The sequence below is a fragment of the Gobio gobio genome, assembly GCF_949357685.1.
Source record: "Gobio gobio genome assembly, chromosome: 10".
Taxonomy (NCBI): Eukaryota; Metazoa; Chordata; class Actinopteri; order Cypriniformes; family Gobionidae; genus Gobio; species Gobio gobio.
In genome coordinates, this window is record NC_137116.1 from 35,878,607 (window position 1) to 35,894,706 (window position 16,100).

Genomic DNA, 16,100 nt, shown 5'->3' on the forward strand with positions numbered 1-16,100 from the left:
AGGGAATGGAAAAGCACAGACATTATCATCCCATTTGCCTGTAACTGCAAACGGCTGTAGGACATGTTTTGGAATCACAATACAAGAGCGAGATTATTGCAGTCATTATCACTTGTTAGATATTTTCTAATTTGCTGAATGCACATAAATGCATTCACATGATCCGGTCTAATGATCTTATAACAGACATGAATACAGGAACAGTCATTAAAAAAAATATCATGAAAGGGGCTTAAAATGTAGCTAAATCTATTTATATCACTGTTCAATTTTATATTCCAAGCTGAATGGGAAGAAGAAGAAAAAGCAGACACTTTTTTCACAAAATCAAAGAAAATGTCTGTAAGTAGACAATAATTATGACCATTAAAAAAAATATATGTTTTACTCTCAATGTGTTTATGTGCTTCTCAGAAAAAAAAGCAATTTCTTTTTATTTTTACATATTGAAATATTAATATGGGAATCTGCACAACAGGAAGGACACTATGGCTTTTACATTCATTCTATGTGTTTTGCAGGTGGGTCACGGTTGTTTAGATGTACAGAACTGTTATGGTCAAAAGGACATTATACTTCCCTTATGTCATTGCCACCATTATCTGTGTGAATATAATGGATAATATAAGGGTTACTGATGCTAATATAATGATGTTTACTACTGACCATGGGGTTTCTTTATGGACAATACAATACACTGGCACAGATGAACTCATTCTCAAATGACCACGTGCATTAAATAACCATGTTTTTTGGAGAGCAAAGTCACACTGCACTCTTTTGTCCCTTTCATGGTGACTCATCAGAGAGTCAGCAGACTATTCGGATGTTTTAAAAGACAAATAACGTTGCATGCACTTGTCATATGCATCACATTGTTTTTGAATGCATTACCATGGTTGTAGTGATAAAGTCTAATGCAGCTGTAGCAACAACACTGTCCTCTTCTAAACAAAATTCGGTAAACATAGGACAAGCGTGGTTGTTGACTCTGAGTCATCCTTGCTCCTACACAGGATGGAGGGTGGGGAAAGTACCCATCTTAGGGGATTCAAATGTCTATAACCTGTTGACCAAGCAGGGATCCAGCTGACATCTTTTGATTTACCCATGCAGAACTATAAAGCAGGGGACTTCAAACTTTTTGAGGCCAAGGAACCTTGGTGGATTTAAACACATAATAAAGCCCCCAGTCATATACTAAGTAAAATTTAGTGTGGCAATTTAAGCCTATAATGTGTATAGATTCATATTAATGTAATGTTTAGAAAATGTTTGTACCATTGCAACAGTGTGTGGATTCCACGTGTATCAGATGTGGGCCGGATCTGGGCCGACACTATGTTGCTGTCTGGGAAGCTATTAAAATCATCATTATTTAACTTAATGCAACAAGACCAAATAGAAAATATAGTGCCACCTGAATCTTCAGAATAAACCGACCTTGACTGACCGAAACGTTGCTAATAAAATATCATAACATTCATTTGAGTGTGAACGATTTATAAAAAAATTTTAGACTTAACGCAATAAAAAAAAATAGATGAAATTAATGTTTATTTTTGTTTAATACATATTTTAATTTAGTCACAAACAGGACTTTCAGAACCCCTGTTGAAGGAAAATGGCACAAAGTATTAAATGTCATTGCATGAGAGACTCCCGTGCTAAAGGAAACATTTGCATGTATTATTAGAAGCATATTTAAACTATTCTACTGGTATATTTGTGTATTACTGGCCCATATCAGCCCAACCTCCCACAAGCTGTCCCAGAGGAGCTGCTTTACAGCAACACTGCCCAGCATATTCAACAATTTATGTGAGCTCTGCTACAGAGAAAAGGAAATGATCGACTTAGACATTAAGAGGAAGCGTGTGAATTAATGGATAGGATATTGGCTTCATGAAATGACACTATGATATGCACAAAATGTGCCATTTAATGGTAGTTGTGCAGCAAAAAGCTTATTGCACTTTCCAGAATGCAACTGATTTATATTGATTTCAAATGGTTCTCAAAAACATTTCAGTTTTTGTCATTTTGAATCGGAAAAGGGTCTATATCATTTACGTGATTAAATGTAATTCATTTTGTCAGACATATAGGCATGTGATTGTGTGTGAAAATAAAAATAGCATTTGCAAATAGTTCAAATGCATTAGTTTGCAAAGAAATCCAGTTCTTTTAGTATTTTTCTTTCTTTTTCTTCAGTGTCCTGCATGGTAGGGATTGGTCCTTGGTATTTTTGATTTCCTATCACATATTTTAGTAATCATTGTTTAAATTATGTATCAATCGAAAGCTTAAACACTCAAAATTCATTCTGTGAAAAAAAAAAAAACCTTTAGTTTTAATATTCTTAATGTTCTCCCAGTGTAAGATTTAACACTGTATCTGTATGAAGGCCAAAAATTGTCCCCTCACTAAAATAACTTAAGGAATAACAAAGCATATTTCTATGATATAGGCCTAATCTTGCATTGCATTTGCAAGTAAATGATGTTATACGGCAGTGAAAAAAAAAAAAAAAGAACTTTATAGACGAGTACTGTAGCACTGACATGATTCTTTTGTCACCAAAGTTGTGGGATGACTTGTGCTTTAGCCATGCTTACAGCACCTGGCGATCATGTGGGCCGGGATGTGTTTGGGCATGTGGTGCTTACAAAGACAACAGCAGCTCATCTCCCCCTTACAGCAGATGAATCATTCATGACTCATTCTGACTCATATCGAGAATGTCTGTCTACCACCCTCTACTGGGGGTAATGAGAACCAGCATATGGGCTGAGAACAAATGAAGCTCGAACATTTGAACATGATTTTCTCTCTTATCATCAACGTATGATGCTGTTCTCTCTCTCAGCCACATTGTTTTGAATGTGGTGCCATCTAGTGGAAAAACTGTCCTGTGGTGCAACTCTGCAAACTAGGCCATGATTTGAATTATCCATGAATATGGTTTTCATGTGAGCAGATTTTCAAGGGCATTAAGAGTTTCAGATGTGCTGAATAATTTCACTGGCAAGCAGTTACTGTACAAGATGAAGCATTCCCGTTTATGTGGAGTCCTTCCTGAAGGCTGGCGTATCATTTCACCATTCACATGCTTTCCCAGCATCCCCCTTTTTATCACCCTGCCCACAGTCTGAAGTGCCTGGATGTTCACTCAGCTTCCTGTTTCCCGGCAACAAGCATCTCAGTTCTAAGTCTCCACCTTTCTGCCTCCAGGAATGCTTCTTATTTTTCTCTCCAACACAGAACATATTACATAATGAAATATGCTGATTTACTAGATTATAGTAAACGCCTCAAGTGCCTTATGCATTGCTGCTTGCGTTACTACCAGGACTTTTATTGGATCATGTAAATAGAATGAGACATTTAACAGTTCAGTCCAAAACATAATTGAATAATAATAGAATTGAAATAAACCCTTAATGAAACCCTATTCTACTATTTAAAAAATGCATGAAGTGTATAACATGCACAACGTGTAGCCTATTTATGGGGCATTGGAAAAAAAACTTTTAATGCACAGGCTATTTTTACAAAGTGTAGAAAGGTTTTGCTTCAACATCAAAAACGTTTTGCTTGCTTTCACGTGAATACAATGAAAAAGTACAAATGCGTTCAGTAGCCTATGTCGTAATGAATATAAAACTCTATGGGGCAGCACCGAGACTTTGGTTATTTTAGCAAGACAGATCCACGAGATCACGTCGGAAGTGTAGCCTAAAAAGGATGACAATCTGTGTTTTTAGAAAAGCTCTTTTGATAGTCTCTCTTATCGAGTGCTAAATTAATTCAGCTGCATTTGTCCGTTTAAATAGGCCTATATGCCTTCGTTTTTATAATCAATTTACTTAATTTTCTCTTGAAATAAATATTTTAAAATTTAGCCTACATAAATAGTGTTCCGTAGGCCTATTGATGTAGTAGGCCTACGTTTGCTAAACGTTACAGAAATGTACAGAAAAGTAATTTTCAGTTTAATGTAGCATAATGTTTCTGCCACTTTTGGTAGTTACTTTTTGCCCTTACAAGGGCAGAACCCCGTTGTTTTTCTACCATCACTTTGCTGGTAGTTACACTAAAATGAGTCAATAAATAAATAAAAAATCATGCACGCCTTATTCTCATGTGCTAAATATTAACCAGCAGATGTCGCTGCAGTATTGTTGGGATATTCTTGTACGCCAAGGATACATTTATCCCATTACACTTTTCCAGCTGTTAGATATAGGTCTGCATGTTTAGCGTACCACCTGTTTCACTTAAACGCCTTTAAAAGGCAGTTTTATCATGCTTATTGACTACCTTTGCATAATTTTCATGCTTGGTAAAGGTTGCAGTCAGCCATAGAAAACAAAATCATCAATGAAATAGGCCTATAACAGGACTCTCTCTATATTTATGTTTTCTACAAGCATGCCCTTGAATTGTCCAAACTACAAAATGCCTGTTTTATTATCCTTTTTTTCCAGTCATAACTCTCAGGAAAGTTTGTAAAACATTTTATTAATGACGAACAGAACAGCGGTCTTTTGAATTGGCTTTGGCCGCGACTCTGGAAGACTTGGAGTTAAGCTTTTCTTTGAGAAAAGAACAAAGAACGGCACTGAAGTCATTCTTAAGAAAAGAAGATATGTTCAAAGTTTTGCCTACCGGATACAGCGAAACTCTATCAACTAACTCGGCTTCACCTTCTTCTTCGCTCTGGTTGGTTGTGGTGCTCATGGCGCTATCCAATTGCATGCAGAGGGAATTTGAAAGACAACCGTTTATCCCACCCCTCGGATTGAGGCCTGTCAATGGTGAGTTTCCAGACCCAACATCTTGATGTGGGTCTGGCTTGTCAGGCTAGGCGGACAAGACATACACTCCTGCTTCTGCTGCTGCTGATGGAGCTATGGTGGCAAGTATAGTTTGCTTCTGCTAAATGCTCGGAACATAAAATTAAAGGAAACATCCGGCTGCTAGAGAGAAGGAGACCTCCGTAGAAGATCTAGGCAGGTGGTGCTGGGGAGGTGGAGGGCTAAAATTATAATTTGCATATTATGCAGATATGCATTTGTTTGGATGCATTGTTGTTATAGTAATGGATACATGAAATTGATTGGTTGGGAACATTACATTGAACGAACCAATCAGAACGCTAATAGAGTTTCATGGCTGAACAATTCATGTATTATTATGTATTATTATCAGTCAAATACATGAGACATATTACTTTCGGGTGTTTCATTTATTGACCATAGTACAGAAATAAAGCAGCACTCATCAACAGAACACAACAGGTAATGAGCAGTGTAAATAAATAATGCATGGCATAAAAATGGCATCGGAAAAATAAAAACAGTAACACTGACTATTTTTTAATCGCTGTAAGGTTTGTTGTGTGCATGCTGTTGACTACATTATCTAAATGGTCTGTTTATAAATACTTTTTTCCCTTAGCAGTTTAATAAAGTGCTAAATCTAACAATCTTGCATTCAATGGTGTTATACACCGTTTCTTAAATCTTTTTCAAATTTTATATTTTTCTATTGAAATATAGGTATCTAAGTTTTGTCAGTCATTATAAATGATTGAAATATGAATAGGATATTTTATATACATGTTTATAATTTGAACACAGCCATATTTCAATGGATGTTTCACTAGAAACATTGTGATATCAGAACTTTATAATACCATGAAACATTCAAAACAGAATATAATTAATAATCTTTCATGTCAGATTAATAAATTAGCAAGTAAACTAATTTTTATTTAATGGAAATGTGGATAACTCAAAAGACAAATGTTTTCCTGTCAAGTTAGAAGCTGACTTAACCATATGAATAAATATAGTACTCCATAAATACAATACAGAAAGCAGTTGCCATGTACAATATAGTGAAATCTTCCAAGCAGTTTATTTGACTTTGTCTGTAAAAATGTACCTGACATATGTTCTTTTCTGCCATACTGATCATCTGTGAGTGTAATTTATTTTAAAGAAATTACAAATCATCACAAAATTTAAAGTGATTTAGCATTTTCCTTGCCAGCATGCAGTCTCCATGCAAGTGCATTTTTATCCTCTCAAGGGGCTAAAGACAATGACTTTTAGACACTATTGTATTGCAAGAGAAAAAAATACTTTCTCCAGAGGTTCTCCAATGGAATCCTAGTTGTTATATCCTCAATGCAACAAACTAGCACAAGAAATACAGCCATAAGCAGGCCCACACATAATCCACCGAAAGTTCAACAATTTCCACAGATTTGGAACACCTGTCATTCACAAAGTTCTGCACATCCCCCCACCCTTTGTGTGTTTATTAAATATGTTGGCTAATGTGAGCTTTGCCTATAAGAATACACAAACTTTTAGCTAAATCCATTCTGCAGAAAGATTTTGCCCCAAATATCAGCGCAGAAAATGCAAAAAAAAGCAACTTCTGATTCTGTTTGGGCCATTGAAATATATAGTAGTTGCTAAAAGGAAACAGATTTTAAGACAAAACATATATGCTCATATATCTTCTAATAAATACTGTACATAGCTTTTTATTCCATAAGCAACTCATATTAATTCTAGTTTTTAGTGCCATACAGAAAAACAGTAAATATAGTCTCACTATTAAAATACATATCTAAAAACATTAGTCATTTAAGTCTTATTTTATACAGCAAAAGCTTGATAATGCTGGATGCATAGGATTATATAATGTCATCTAGAAGGTGTGGTGCACCAACCCAATCAAGCATCCTTGGTTCAGACGCTGCCATGATCATACACATGAACTGCTTTCCGGTTCTCTTGTCAATGGGATAAATTGTGGTGGGGGTGAACCTTTTGTTGCTCTCCACAAACTCACAAAGCTGGTTGTATATTTGTGGGAACTCGTGGCGAAGGAATACACCTCTGGTACGAAGCTCCCTTTGGATGTTAATGAAACAAATCTCTCTTGATTTCCTGCCCTCTTCGCCATCCTTGTCGATGTCCGATGTCCCAGGAGGAGGGGTGAGAATCAGAGTCTCCATTTCACATTCTTTCTTAAAGATTTTCTTATCTGGGCTTGAGGAGGCCAATGAGACCTTGGCATACTTGCGAACTGTTGGCGTTTGTAATTTGGGTGAAGGAAGTTTAGGCACTAGGTCTCCAACAGCAATGGATACATTCAGGAGGAAACATTCAGTGGGGTCATACTCCTTGCCTGCATTCTGCAACTCTCTGCAGTATTGCCCAAGGTTGTCTTTGAAACTGTCTAACTCTCGAAGGGACAGATATGTTGGAGAGATAGTAAGGCTGTCAAGACCAACTTGAATAAAGTTATCTGCACACCCGGGGTTTGGAAAACCCAGGAACAGAACTCCTCTCCCACGGGACAGATACCCTACCCTAGCAATGCGCGAAAAAGCTTTATGGATGTCAGCGTTCTCTCGACAGTGCTTTAGTATGTGCCTGCAGACACTACTAATGCGGCCATAAAGACAGCTCTCTTTATGTGTGTCCCAGTCATCTCGCCTACAGTTTCTGGAACAGTAGTAGGTATAACAGCTGTGGCAGGACTTGAAGTACAAGCAAGCATTGAATGTAGTGTCTTTGCGTAAGCATTTCCTGTTGGAGCACACCATAATGTCATCCTCGACTGCAATGTGGTTCAAAGAGATGTCCTCAACACTTCGCTGAAAACCCTCACAACCACTGTCTGGGTCTTTAAATGTGTCTGGGCTGGTCTTTGAAGAGTCTGATTGTGTGCTCAAAAGTCCTGAATCCTCTTGATCTACGTCCCTCTTCCCTTCTTTGGTCTCGTCATCTTGAATCAATTGTTTGAGTTGGTCTATCAGATCCTTGCTTGGTCTCCTGCTATTTTGAGGTTTGTAATCAATGACTAGGTCGGCTAGCAGCTCATCAAGCTGTTCGAGGCTTTGTTGCAGGGAGTAATTATTGTTCTTCCTCTCTGTGGATTCTGGTGGGTTTGCTTTTCTCTGTAAATTATCCAAGTTTGCAGTTTGACATCGGCCTGTATTTTGGGTATTCCAGCTGCTAGTTCCCCCAGCTCTCTTGTTGCTATTTGCTGCACGGATGTCATTGTCAGTAATTGTAATTTCTGGGGTTACAAACCATTGCCCCCTTGCACTGTTTTGTCTGTCACCAGCACACTTTTCTAGACAGTTTTCAGAGAGAGACAAGGCAGCGTAACGTCTCGGTGAACTAGAAAGGTTTACAATAACTGGTTGTTGGTTATTATTTGAAGGAACTCCTGGTCTTCCTTGATGGAGAAGGTTCTCGTAACTCCTGCCTCGTGAAACGCCATGTTCTCGGTCCATATGGGGGATGAGAATGTTATCCCAGGATTTTGAATAGTTTCGGACATCTGCTCCTAAACGACTAGGCTCTGTAAAGTCATTGGGATACCACGGGCTTATTGATGGCACTCGCTGAGGAGTGGCCTGTGAGGATGCATACTGACTGGAATATGTAGCAATGCTTGACCGGTGCCAATCATCTGAAAAGGCCTGGGACATACGTGGTCGCCGCCGTCCCTCCGTATGATATGCTCTCATAGGAATGTTTACTTCTGCTGGGTAATGGCAAGGCCGTGTATAGAACATCTTTGAGGGATCAGAAGGAAAAGCATATGCTCTTGGATCCTCCTGAAAGTATGTTTCACTCTGAGGAGTAGATATAAAGTATGGCCCTGGCTCACTCACTGAATATGGTCTACCATAAAATGGATCCGAGGGTTCACGATGGGAATCTGCATAGTACGAACGCACAGGCAAAGTATGAACCCAGCGAGTCCTTGGGTCAAGTACATACTGACTACTGACAGAGGGATTTTGGCTGTTGCTGCTGTTAATACTGTACTGGTCATCCTGATAATATGTCCTATTCGGTGGTTGAACTGGATACCTGCAGGGATCGTCCGTGTAGAAGAACTTGGTTGGGATGTTAGGATTAGACAAGGTCCTGTACTCCCTTGGGTCTCTAGGAGAAGTCCTTCCGAAAGGGATCTCTCCAGACTGAATGTAACTACCGGACAAGCTGTTGGGATATTGATATGTTTGCCTATATTCCATGTTGTAACACTCACTAGGAGTAGGTGTTCTAGAGGTGGATGTCTGACTTGGAAAAGAGACGTTCCTGATCCCTGATGTTGAGGAAAGCTGCCAGGGAACATTACTTCTGTGGGTAGGCATCTTCCGTGCAGTGTGCTGGAGAACTGAGGCATCTGGCTTAATATCAACACGGCACCTTACGTGGGGAGTGTTTGTTTGTTTTTCCTGTCTGCTCTCCTCAAAACAATCAGAAACATAGAGGGGTGTGTGGGGTTGTAACTTGATTGGATGAACTTCGTTAACTAAAGCCCTGTTTGAATGAGAGGCTTCTCGATTTGGCAAACCATCAAATCTCTTCTGGGGGTCCACTGGAGATCGACGCCTCATGGTTGAAGGTGGAGAGACTGTGATGGGTACAGGGGTCAGGGTGGCTCGAACCCTCGGAGCACTTTTTGAGCGAGGCTTACCATGAACACTCGTCCTTGCTGCCTCATTGTTTTTGTCTGTGCTGATCTGTTGTTGGGAGAGTCTTGAGTTGAATAGATCTGGTGAGGAAAAGCGTAAGTGTCCCTGCTGCCCAATGCCATTCCAGACTGCATCCTTACTTACTGTTTGCTGATCAGACCTGTAAGGATACTCCATGGACGAGGAAAAGACCTTGGGGTCATCCAGTGACTCAATGAAGTCAAAGCTACGGCAATGTCTTTTGTTAATGGTTTCGAAGTTTTGATCCAGTGGGCCAACCATTTGGGAATCACATTGCTTAGAAGATTCAGAATACTTTGAGAGACCAGAGTTAGGGCCAATTTTTATGTCTTGATACAAAGATGATGTTAATATGTCAGGGGGATCCGTACGTGTCATCTTAAATGGACCCCCGTTATATCCCCCCTCAGTTGGTGTCTCCTAAAGAAAATCAAAAACAGCTTTATTAGATTCACATTTTCTTTAAATCAACCATTTGAATGTCTGAAAAGTATGGATAAAGGATCCCATTTAAAGTCAGATCTTGCTTAGAAAAGAACATAATACATTAAAGAGAAGAGGACAGAGAGAATTGTATCATTGGATTTACAAGATACTTCACAAGGCAATCATTAACAAATGATCTTGAACGCATACACTGGACCACTTTTATGTACTACTATGTACAAATGCACGCATAGTAAGTTATAGGCATCATTCACATGCCAAATTAAAAGTTAAAAGCCATTTTGCTTAATATGATCACTGCAGAAGTTTAGTGAAAAATATAATTTCTTTGTTAAATGCCATGTCATGCATAAACAGTCTGTGCAGAGAAATGAATTAAGGAATACAGATTATTCAAGAATTTAAAACTATTTTTGTCTTTCAAATGCACATTTTACAACAACAAAATAACATATACAGTTTTACCGCATCCTACTGCAACAGCCCTACTCCTGCCCATTAATTATAGTGCCACTCCGGTCTTTGGGGAAATAAAAATGAATAGAGTGAAAATAAGGTTAAAAAAGGAGAACACATAAACGTCAGAATGTGTAAACGTAAACGTCAGATGGTAGTTTTACATAGATAGTAGATATTTTGCACATTGTTCATTTAGAATGTAGAAGATCAGTTCTGATCCTAGAATTCAGCCACACCTAGAAACACACAAGGACCACGCGAGTGATGCGCATGGTCTATATTTATGCCTGCTCTGATTTTCACTGTTCCTCCGTACTTTGCTTTCTTGAGACAATCTTTTTTTTTGTCCTATTGAATATTTGCATTTAAAAACAAAGGGTCATTTTTTGATTGTGTTTGTTTAAACACCCTGCCTTTCGGTGTGTGACAATTATGTTGTTGGGTTTTTTTTTCACTGAATGCTAACCAGTGGTCAAATTATTACATCTCTGGTTATTTAACCAGCTGACAGAGCACATGTCATTCTGTGTGCTGTATTATGCTTACAGTTAATAATATTTTTTTGGGTTTACCTACTATAAATATTATTGTATTCTTTGATTTACAAAGCATTTGGAGCTAATTTCGAGGTTATTTACAATGTTTGGCTTTTCAGGGATTTTTTTAATGACAGTAGGAGCTACGGAGCCCCACTTACTGGCTGCATCCTTTCAGCCAACCCTGAAAACCATCTGTTCATCCTGCTGAGAAAGGACCGACGAGCAGTCTAAACACACATACACACACAGCTTCACTCTTTTCACTGGATTCATCTAGAACAGAACTAGAATTTCCGCTTTTCAACATAGTATTACATTGTGAATGCAGTTTTTTTGCAGTAACAATACTAAACCAAATTCTTCATACTTCGCAGAACAAAGTCAAAGCACATTATCATGAAACAAATGATAATCTAGGTGGTATCCAAAAATAAATATCAACATAAACTGACTTTTGTGCATCCTAAGGGATAGACTGACTGACACAGACAGTGTCAGTGGCAACTCCTCATTAAGAAAACATTACCACTTTGGACATAGAGTAATAAAACCCCACCGAGGCTCAGATCAGATCTGATGCGGTTCTGTGATTGATGCAGCTGGGACTGGATGACTTCCACAACTATTGTATTACATGTCGGCTGGGAACAATTTTTAGGCGCAAACAAAAATTGCACTTTAAAGTGCACTAACCACTTCATATACTTAGAAGCATAGTGTCTCTGCAGCCAGACGGGAACGGTCGCATGTGTATAACCCATGACTACTTTATGTCTAAAAAATCTCGAATGCCGTCTAGACCTCTCCAATTGTTAAAGAGAGCTGAATCGCACATTTTTAAAGCTATTTATAAAACAGTGTCACTCATGGTAAATGCTTACGAATCAGGTTCCTTTGGGCTTCCATTTTCACTGGTTCTGATTCTAGCTGACTAAGGGTATAAATGTCCTCTTGGTGAGCTAATATCTGCCCACCATCTCTCATTGCCCGTCTCCTTTGCTCTTAACATTGTAGGTCACAAAAGGATGGAGAACTAACATAAAAGCTGCCGTCTATGTAAATTAGGTTCACATATCACATATAATTAAATTTAAAAAATGACTGTATCATCCATAGTTGACCCACCTCTGTGTACAGTATTAGATTACACTGAATCACTGAGAATAAAAAGACATTTTCCTTTGGTCAGCTAACCAGCATTTAGCAATAATTTAGAAGGGAAGTTCCACAAATAGAAATATAATGAGGACGAAAAAATAGAGCATGAGAGAGAGTTTTGAGGGCATCATCATTTTTCTTTTGGATTAAAACATTAAAAAGCAAACACGTCCATCTTGGGCAAAGGAGATGTTAATAATTCCCTTCTTCCTTTATGCAAGGTGGCTGATCAGCAGGCATTTTCACAGCTAGCAGCAGAGCCAGTACCTGTGACTGAGACCTGACTGCCCTCACAGAGTAAATCACCACCTGTCCGACACTGCCATCACAGTATGCCAAGACTAGTTTCCTTTCAATTCATTCATTTTTGAAAACAACCACTTATGAAGTGCAAAGTATGCTTGTACATTTGTAGAAGAAGGCATGTGAGTTCACCAGGATTTCAAAATATGACGATCATCATCTAAGTTACAAAAGAATCAGATCTTGAGTGAATCATTCGTGATCATGAGTTCACTGAACGAGTCAGTTGCAGACATTACGAGTAATGAAAAATTCCTTTAAGCTACAGTCTGACTCTAAGAAACCATGACAGCAGAAAGTGTTAGCAGCAGCAGTTAATCTCACATGATGCCTATCTCCTTAAATACACAACCCATTCCTCAAATGAGCTTGCAGAGTGGGGTTTTTTTTTGGCTGGATATGAGGCAAAGAGGCTATATTTGGACACAATGGATAATGGGAAAGATGCATCTGAGTCTCTCAGTGAAAGCAGCCCAGCTGGATGATTCTGTGGAGACTGTAGATTTGGAGGTGAAATTTATTTTTTCCAACAAGAAAACTCAAAGGAATTTTTGTGGAACTGAAAGTCCAAATGATTATATCTATGAATCACAGGTGTCTTAAGTCTTTAGTTTATAAGGTCAAGAGAGAAACAAGTGGAAACTTCCACTTTCTTTTCAACTGCAAACATAATGTCTTTATTCAGCACATTTATGTTCCTCTTCAATTGCACATTTCTTTTCCTCTTCAGTTGCACAACAAAACTAGATCCCTGCCATTAGTTGACACTGGCTAATTCAGTAGTTTATGATGTGTACAACCTGGGCGCACTCTATCATTTAATAGCCACTGTTATATAGGTAACAGGAGAATGCATTTAGATAAACACATTGCTAACAATTACACTTATTACACTTGCTTGAGTTAAATCAATAAGAACAACAATCCACTCAGCCCTTGAGGGGATGATCGTCCTTAACATTTCATTATTAAGGCACTTGTGCATGTCTGTTGTCAGCAATTATACTATCTAAAACTTAATGGAAAAACATATTTTTAACTCTAGCCTCTAGTTTGGATTGCAGAGAAGTGGTCCAATTAGGACAATAATATTGTACAATCATTTTTTTTTATTTTCTCTAAACCATTGCATCTATTCAGAACAACAGGTGCAACATACCCTATTAAGACTGCTGCAGTGTATCTTTTTAATGGGTTTCAGCATTTGCGGTCAGTTAAAATAAATATAGATGAGCAAGAAACAAGATAAGCATTGAGACATCAGTGCTCATACTCATGATTTTAGGTTACATCAGTGCTCATACTCATGATTTTAGGTTACAAGCATATGGGAAAGTGTCATTTATTTTATGTTTTACCATAGTAATCACTCTTCTGCCTTCACAAGTTCATTTTAAAGCACAAAAATTCCATATGGCCATATGAGATGATAGAAATTACATGCGTTGTCTAATAATTATAACATTAGAAATAGTTTTAGATGAAATATTAAACCTCAGGACTTGTCAACTTTCCAAAAGTATTTTGTCAAATGTAGCCTGTTACATTTATCCATACATAAGTAGCCTACTAAACTTACTCCTCATTACACCTTCTCCGGACAAGCACACACCACATGCTCTGTCGCCTGGATACCTAGAAAAACCACAAAGTCCACTGTGCTCAAAATCTACTGACTTGCAAAGCAACCTGATTTACAAGGTCGACATAAGCGTGGCGTTTATCAACATCCTCGCTCCTCGATCTTTGACAAGGATCGTTAATGAATATGACGGAGCTGATTAACATGTTGGGGTTTTACAGTCCTGCGAAAGTGCACTGCGAAAATGAAACCTTTGCCCATCGTACCAAAATGTAACACAACAGCACACTTTGTTCTCATTTATTGCTGCGGCACGAGCCTCGCACTATCGAGCATCTCTCGTAAAATGACCTAATCTCTCGGCGCAAAACACATCAGTAAGACGCAAAACCACGGCAACCTTATCTGTCTTACTCAAATAATTCAAAAGTCCTAAGTTTTGTTTTTACAGTGTAGCCTAGCTATTTCAAGCTTTTAGGAGTGTGCGCATTTATCTTACCGTCTTCATCCATAGTTAAGATCCTGAAGGTGCTGATCATCTGTGGATTTGTGTATCGGTTACTGATCATTTAGAGATTATGTAGTGTCCATGTCATATTAGATGCTGAAGGGTGGGCTGCATCAAACTCCTTAAGTATTGTTGTTCGCCCACGGGTCTCGGGGGCGTACTGAGACAAGACGAGGGGGTGTGACCGCATCCCTCATGCGTTGCGTTTCTTGTGTGAGATGCTCAGTGACTGCGCATGCGTGCGACGTTGGGTGCTCGCTTGAACCCTGCCTGCGCGCGCGTGTGTGTGTGTGTGTTTGTGATGCACACGAATCTCGTGCTGGATAGAGATATGCGATGGGACGGCTTAGAGACATGATTTTAATTATTAAGGTGTCATATCGTGCTGATAGGCTTCAGTAGTTATTCATTTCAAGAACAAAGGTGATTTGTAATATTTTTATTTATGAATTTCAGGTCTGTCTGTCTGTCTATCTATCTATCTATCTATCTATCTATCTATCTATCTATCTATCTATCTATCTATCTATCTATCTATCTATCTATCTATCTATCTATCTATCTATCTATCTATCTATCTATCTATCTATCTATCTATCTATCTATCTATCTATCTATCTATCTATCCATCCATCCATCCATCCATCCATCTATACCCCCCAGTTTAAGGGGGTTAGGGGAAGCAAGGTTTCAAGGTCAAAGTTCGAATTTGCACCAATTTATTAATTTATTTTTACTGTAATTATTTTTTACACAGTCTAATGTCAGTGTTATTATGTTTAATGTTTATTTGAAAAAAGAAAAAAAAGAATCTATGCCTAGTGGTAGTAGGCTATAACATGGTTTTAGTCAGATCAGTGGAGTGTTTTGAAATGCTACTGATGTGGAATGTCATGTTTAATGATAATTTTTTAATATAAAATAAAAGAACAAAAGTCAAGTTGCCCTTTATTTATTAATAATGTTTTTATGGATGGATTAACATTTATTTTACCACACAAAGCTTTCTCTCTGTTTCTCCCATTACTACGTATTTATACTCAAAACTGAATAATGATGAGGCTGCCTTTTCATAATACACTCTAAAAAAAAAGGCTCGTAATCATAGGGGAACCTTTTTTAGTGCTATATAGCACCAATTTTGGTGCTTCAGTGGTTCTTCAGCGGTTCTTCAGAGGTGCTATATAGCACCTTAGTCAAAGAACCGGTGAAGAACCTCTGAAGAACCGCTGAAGAACCTCTGAAGAACCGCTGAAGAACCACTGAAGCACCAAAATTGGTGCTATATAGCACTAACAAAGGTTCCCCTATGATTACGAGCCAAGAACCATTTTTGGTGCAATATAGAACCTTTTTTTTTTAGAGTGTAGAGAGAGAAACTGAGGAACAGAGAGAAAGCATTGTGTAGTAAGAAACAATTATATTAAATACACTGTCAGGTGTACTAAAAATGCAAGAGTAAAAAATCAGTCTATCGTCCCATATACAACAATATTCAAGACATTTTTTTCAACTTTGTTTTTTTTTTTCTTTTTGAAAATGACCCACCCGAAAATA

General features: G+C 38.1%; 1 protein-coding gene across 1 annotated transcript; it reads right to left on the minus strand.

Moving 5' to 3' along the window:
- Window positions 1–5,234: 5,234 nt before the first annotated feature.
- Window positions 5,235–14,694, minus strand: unm_hu7912 (un-named hu7912). Its single transcript, XM_079827053.1, has 2 exons — window positions 14,535–14,694; window positions 5,235–9,967 (listed from the first exon to the last, which is right to left on the minus strand). Exons 1-2 carry the CDS (start codon window positions 14,541–14,543, stop codon window positions 6,716–6,718), a joined length of 3,261 nt encoding a protein of 1,086 aa, XP_079683179.1. The 5' UTR covers window positions 14,544–14,694; the 3' UTR covers window positions 5,235–6,715.
- Window positions 14,695–16,100: the final 1,406 nt, after the last annotated feature.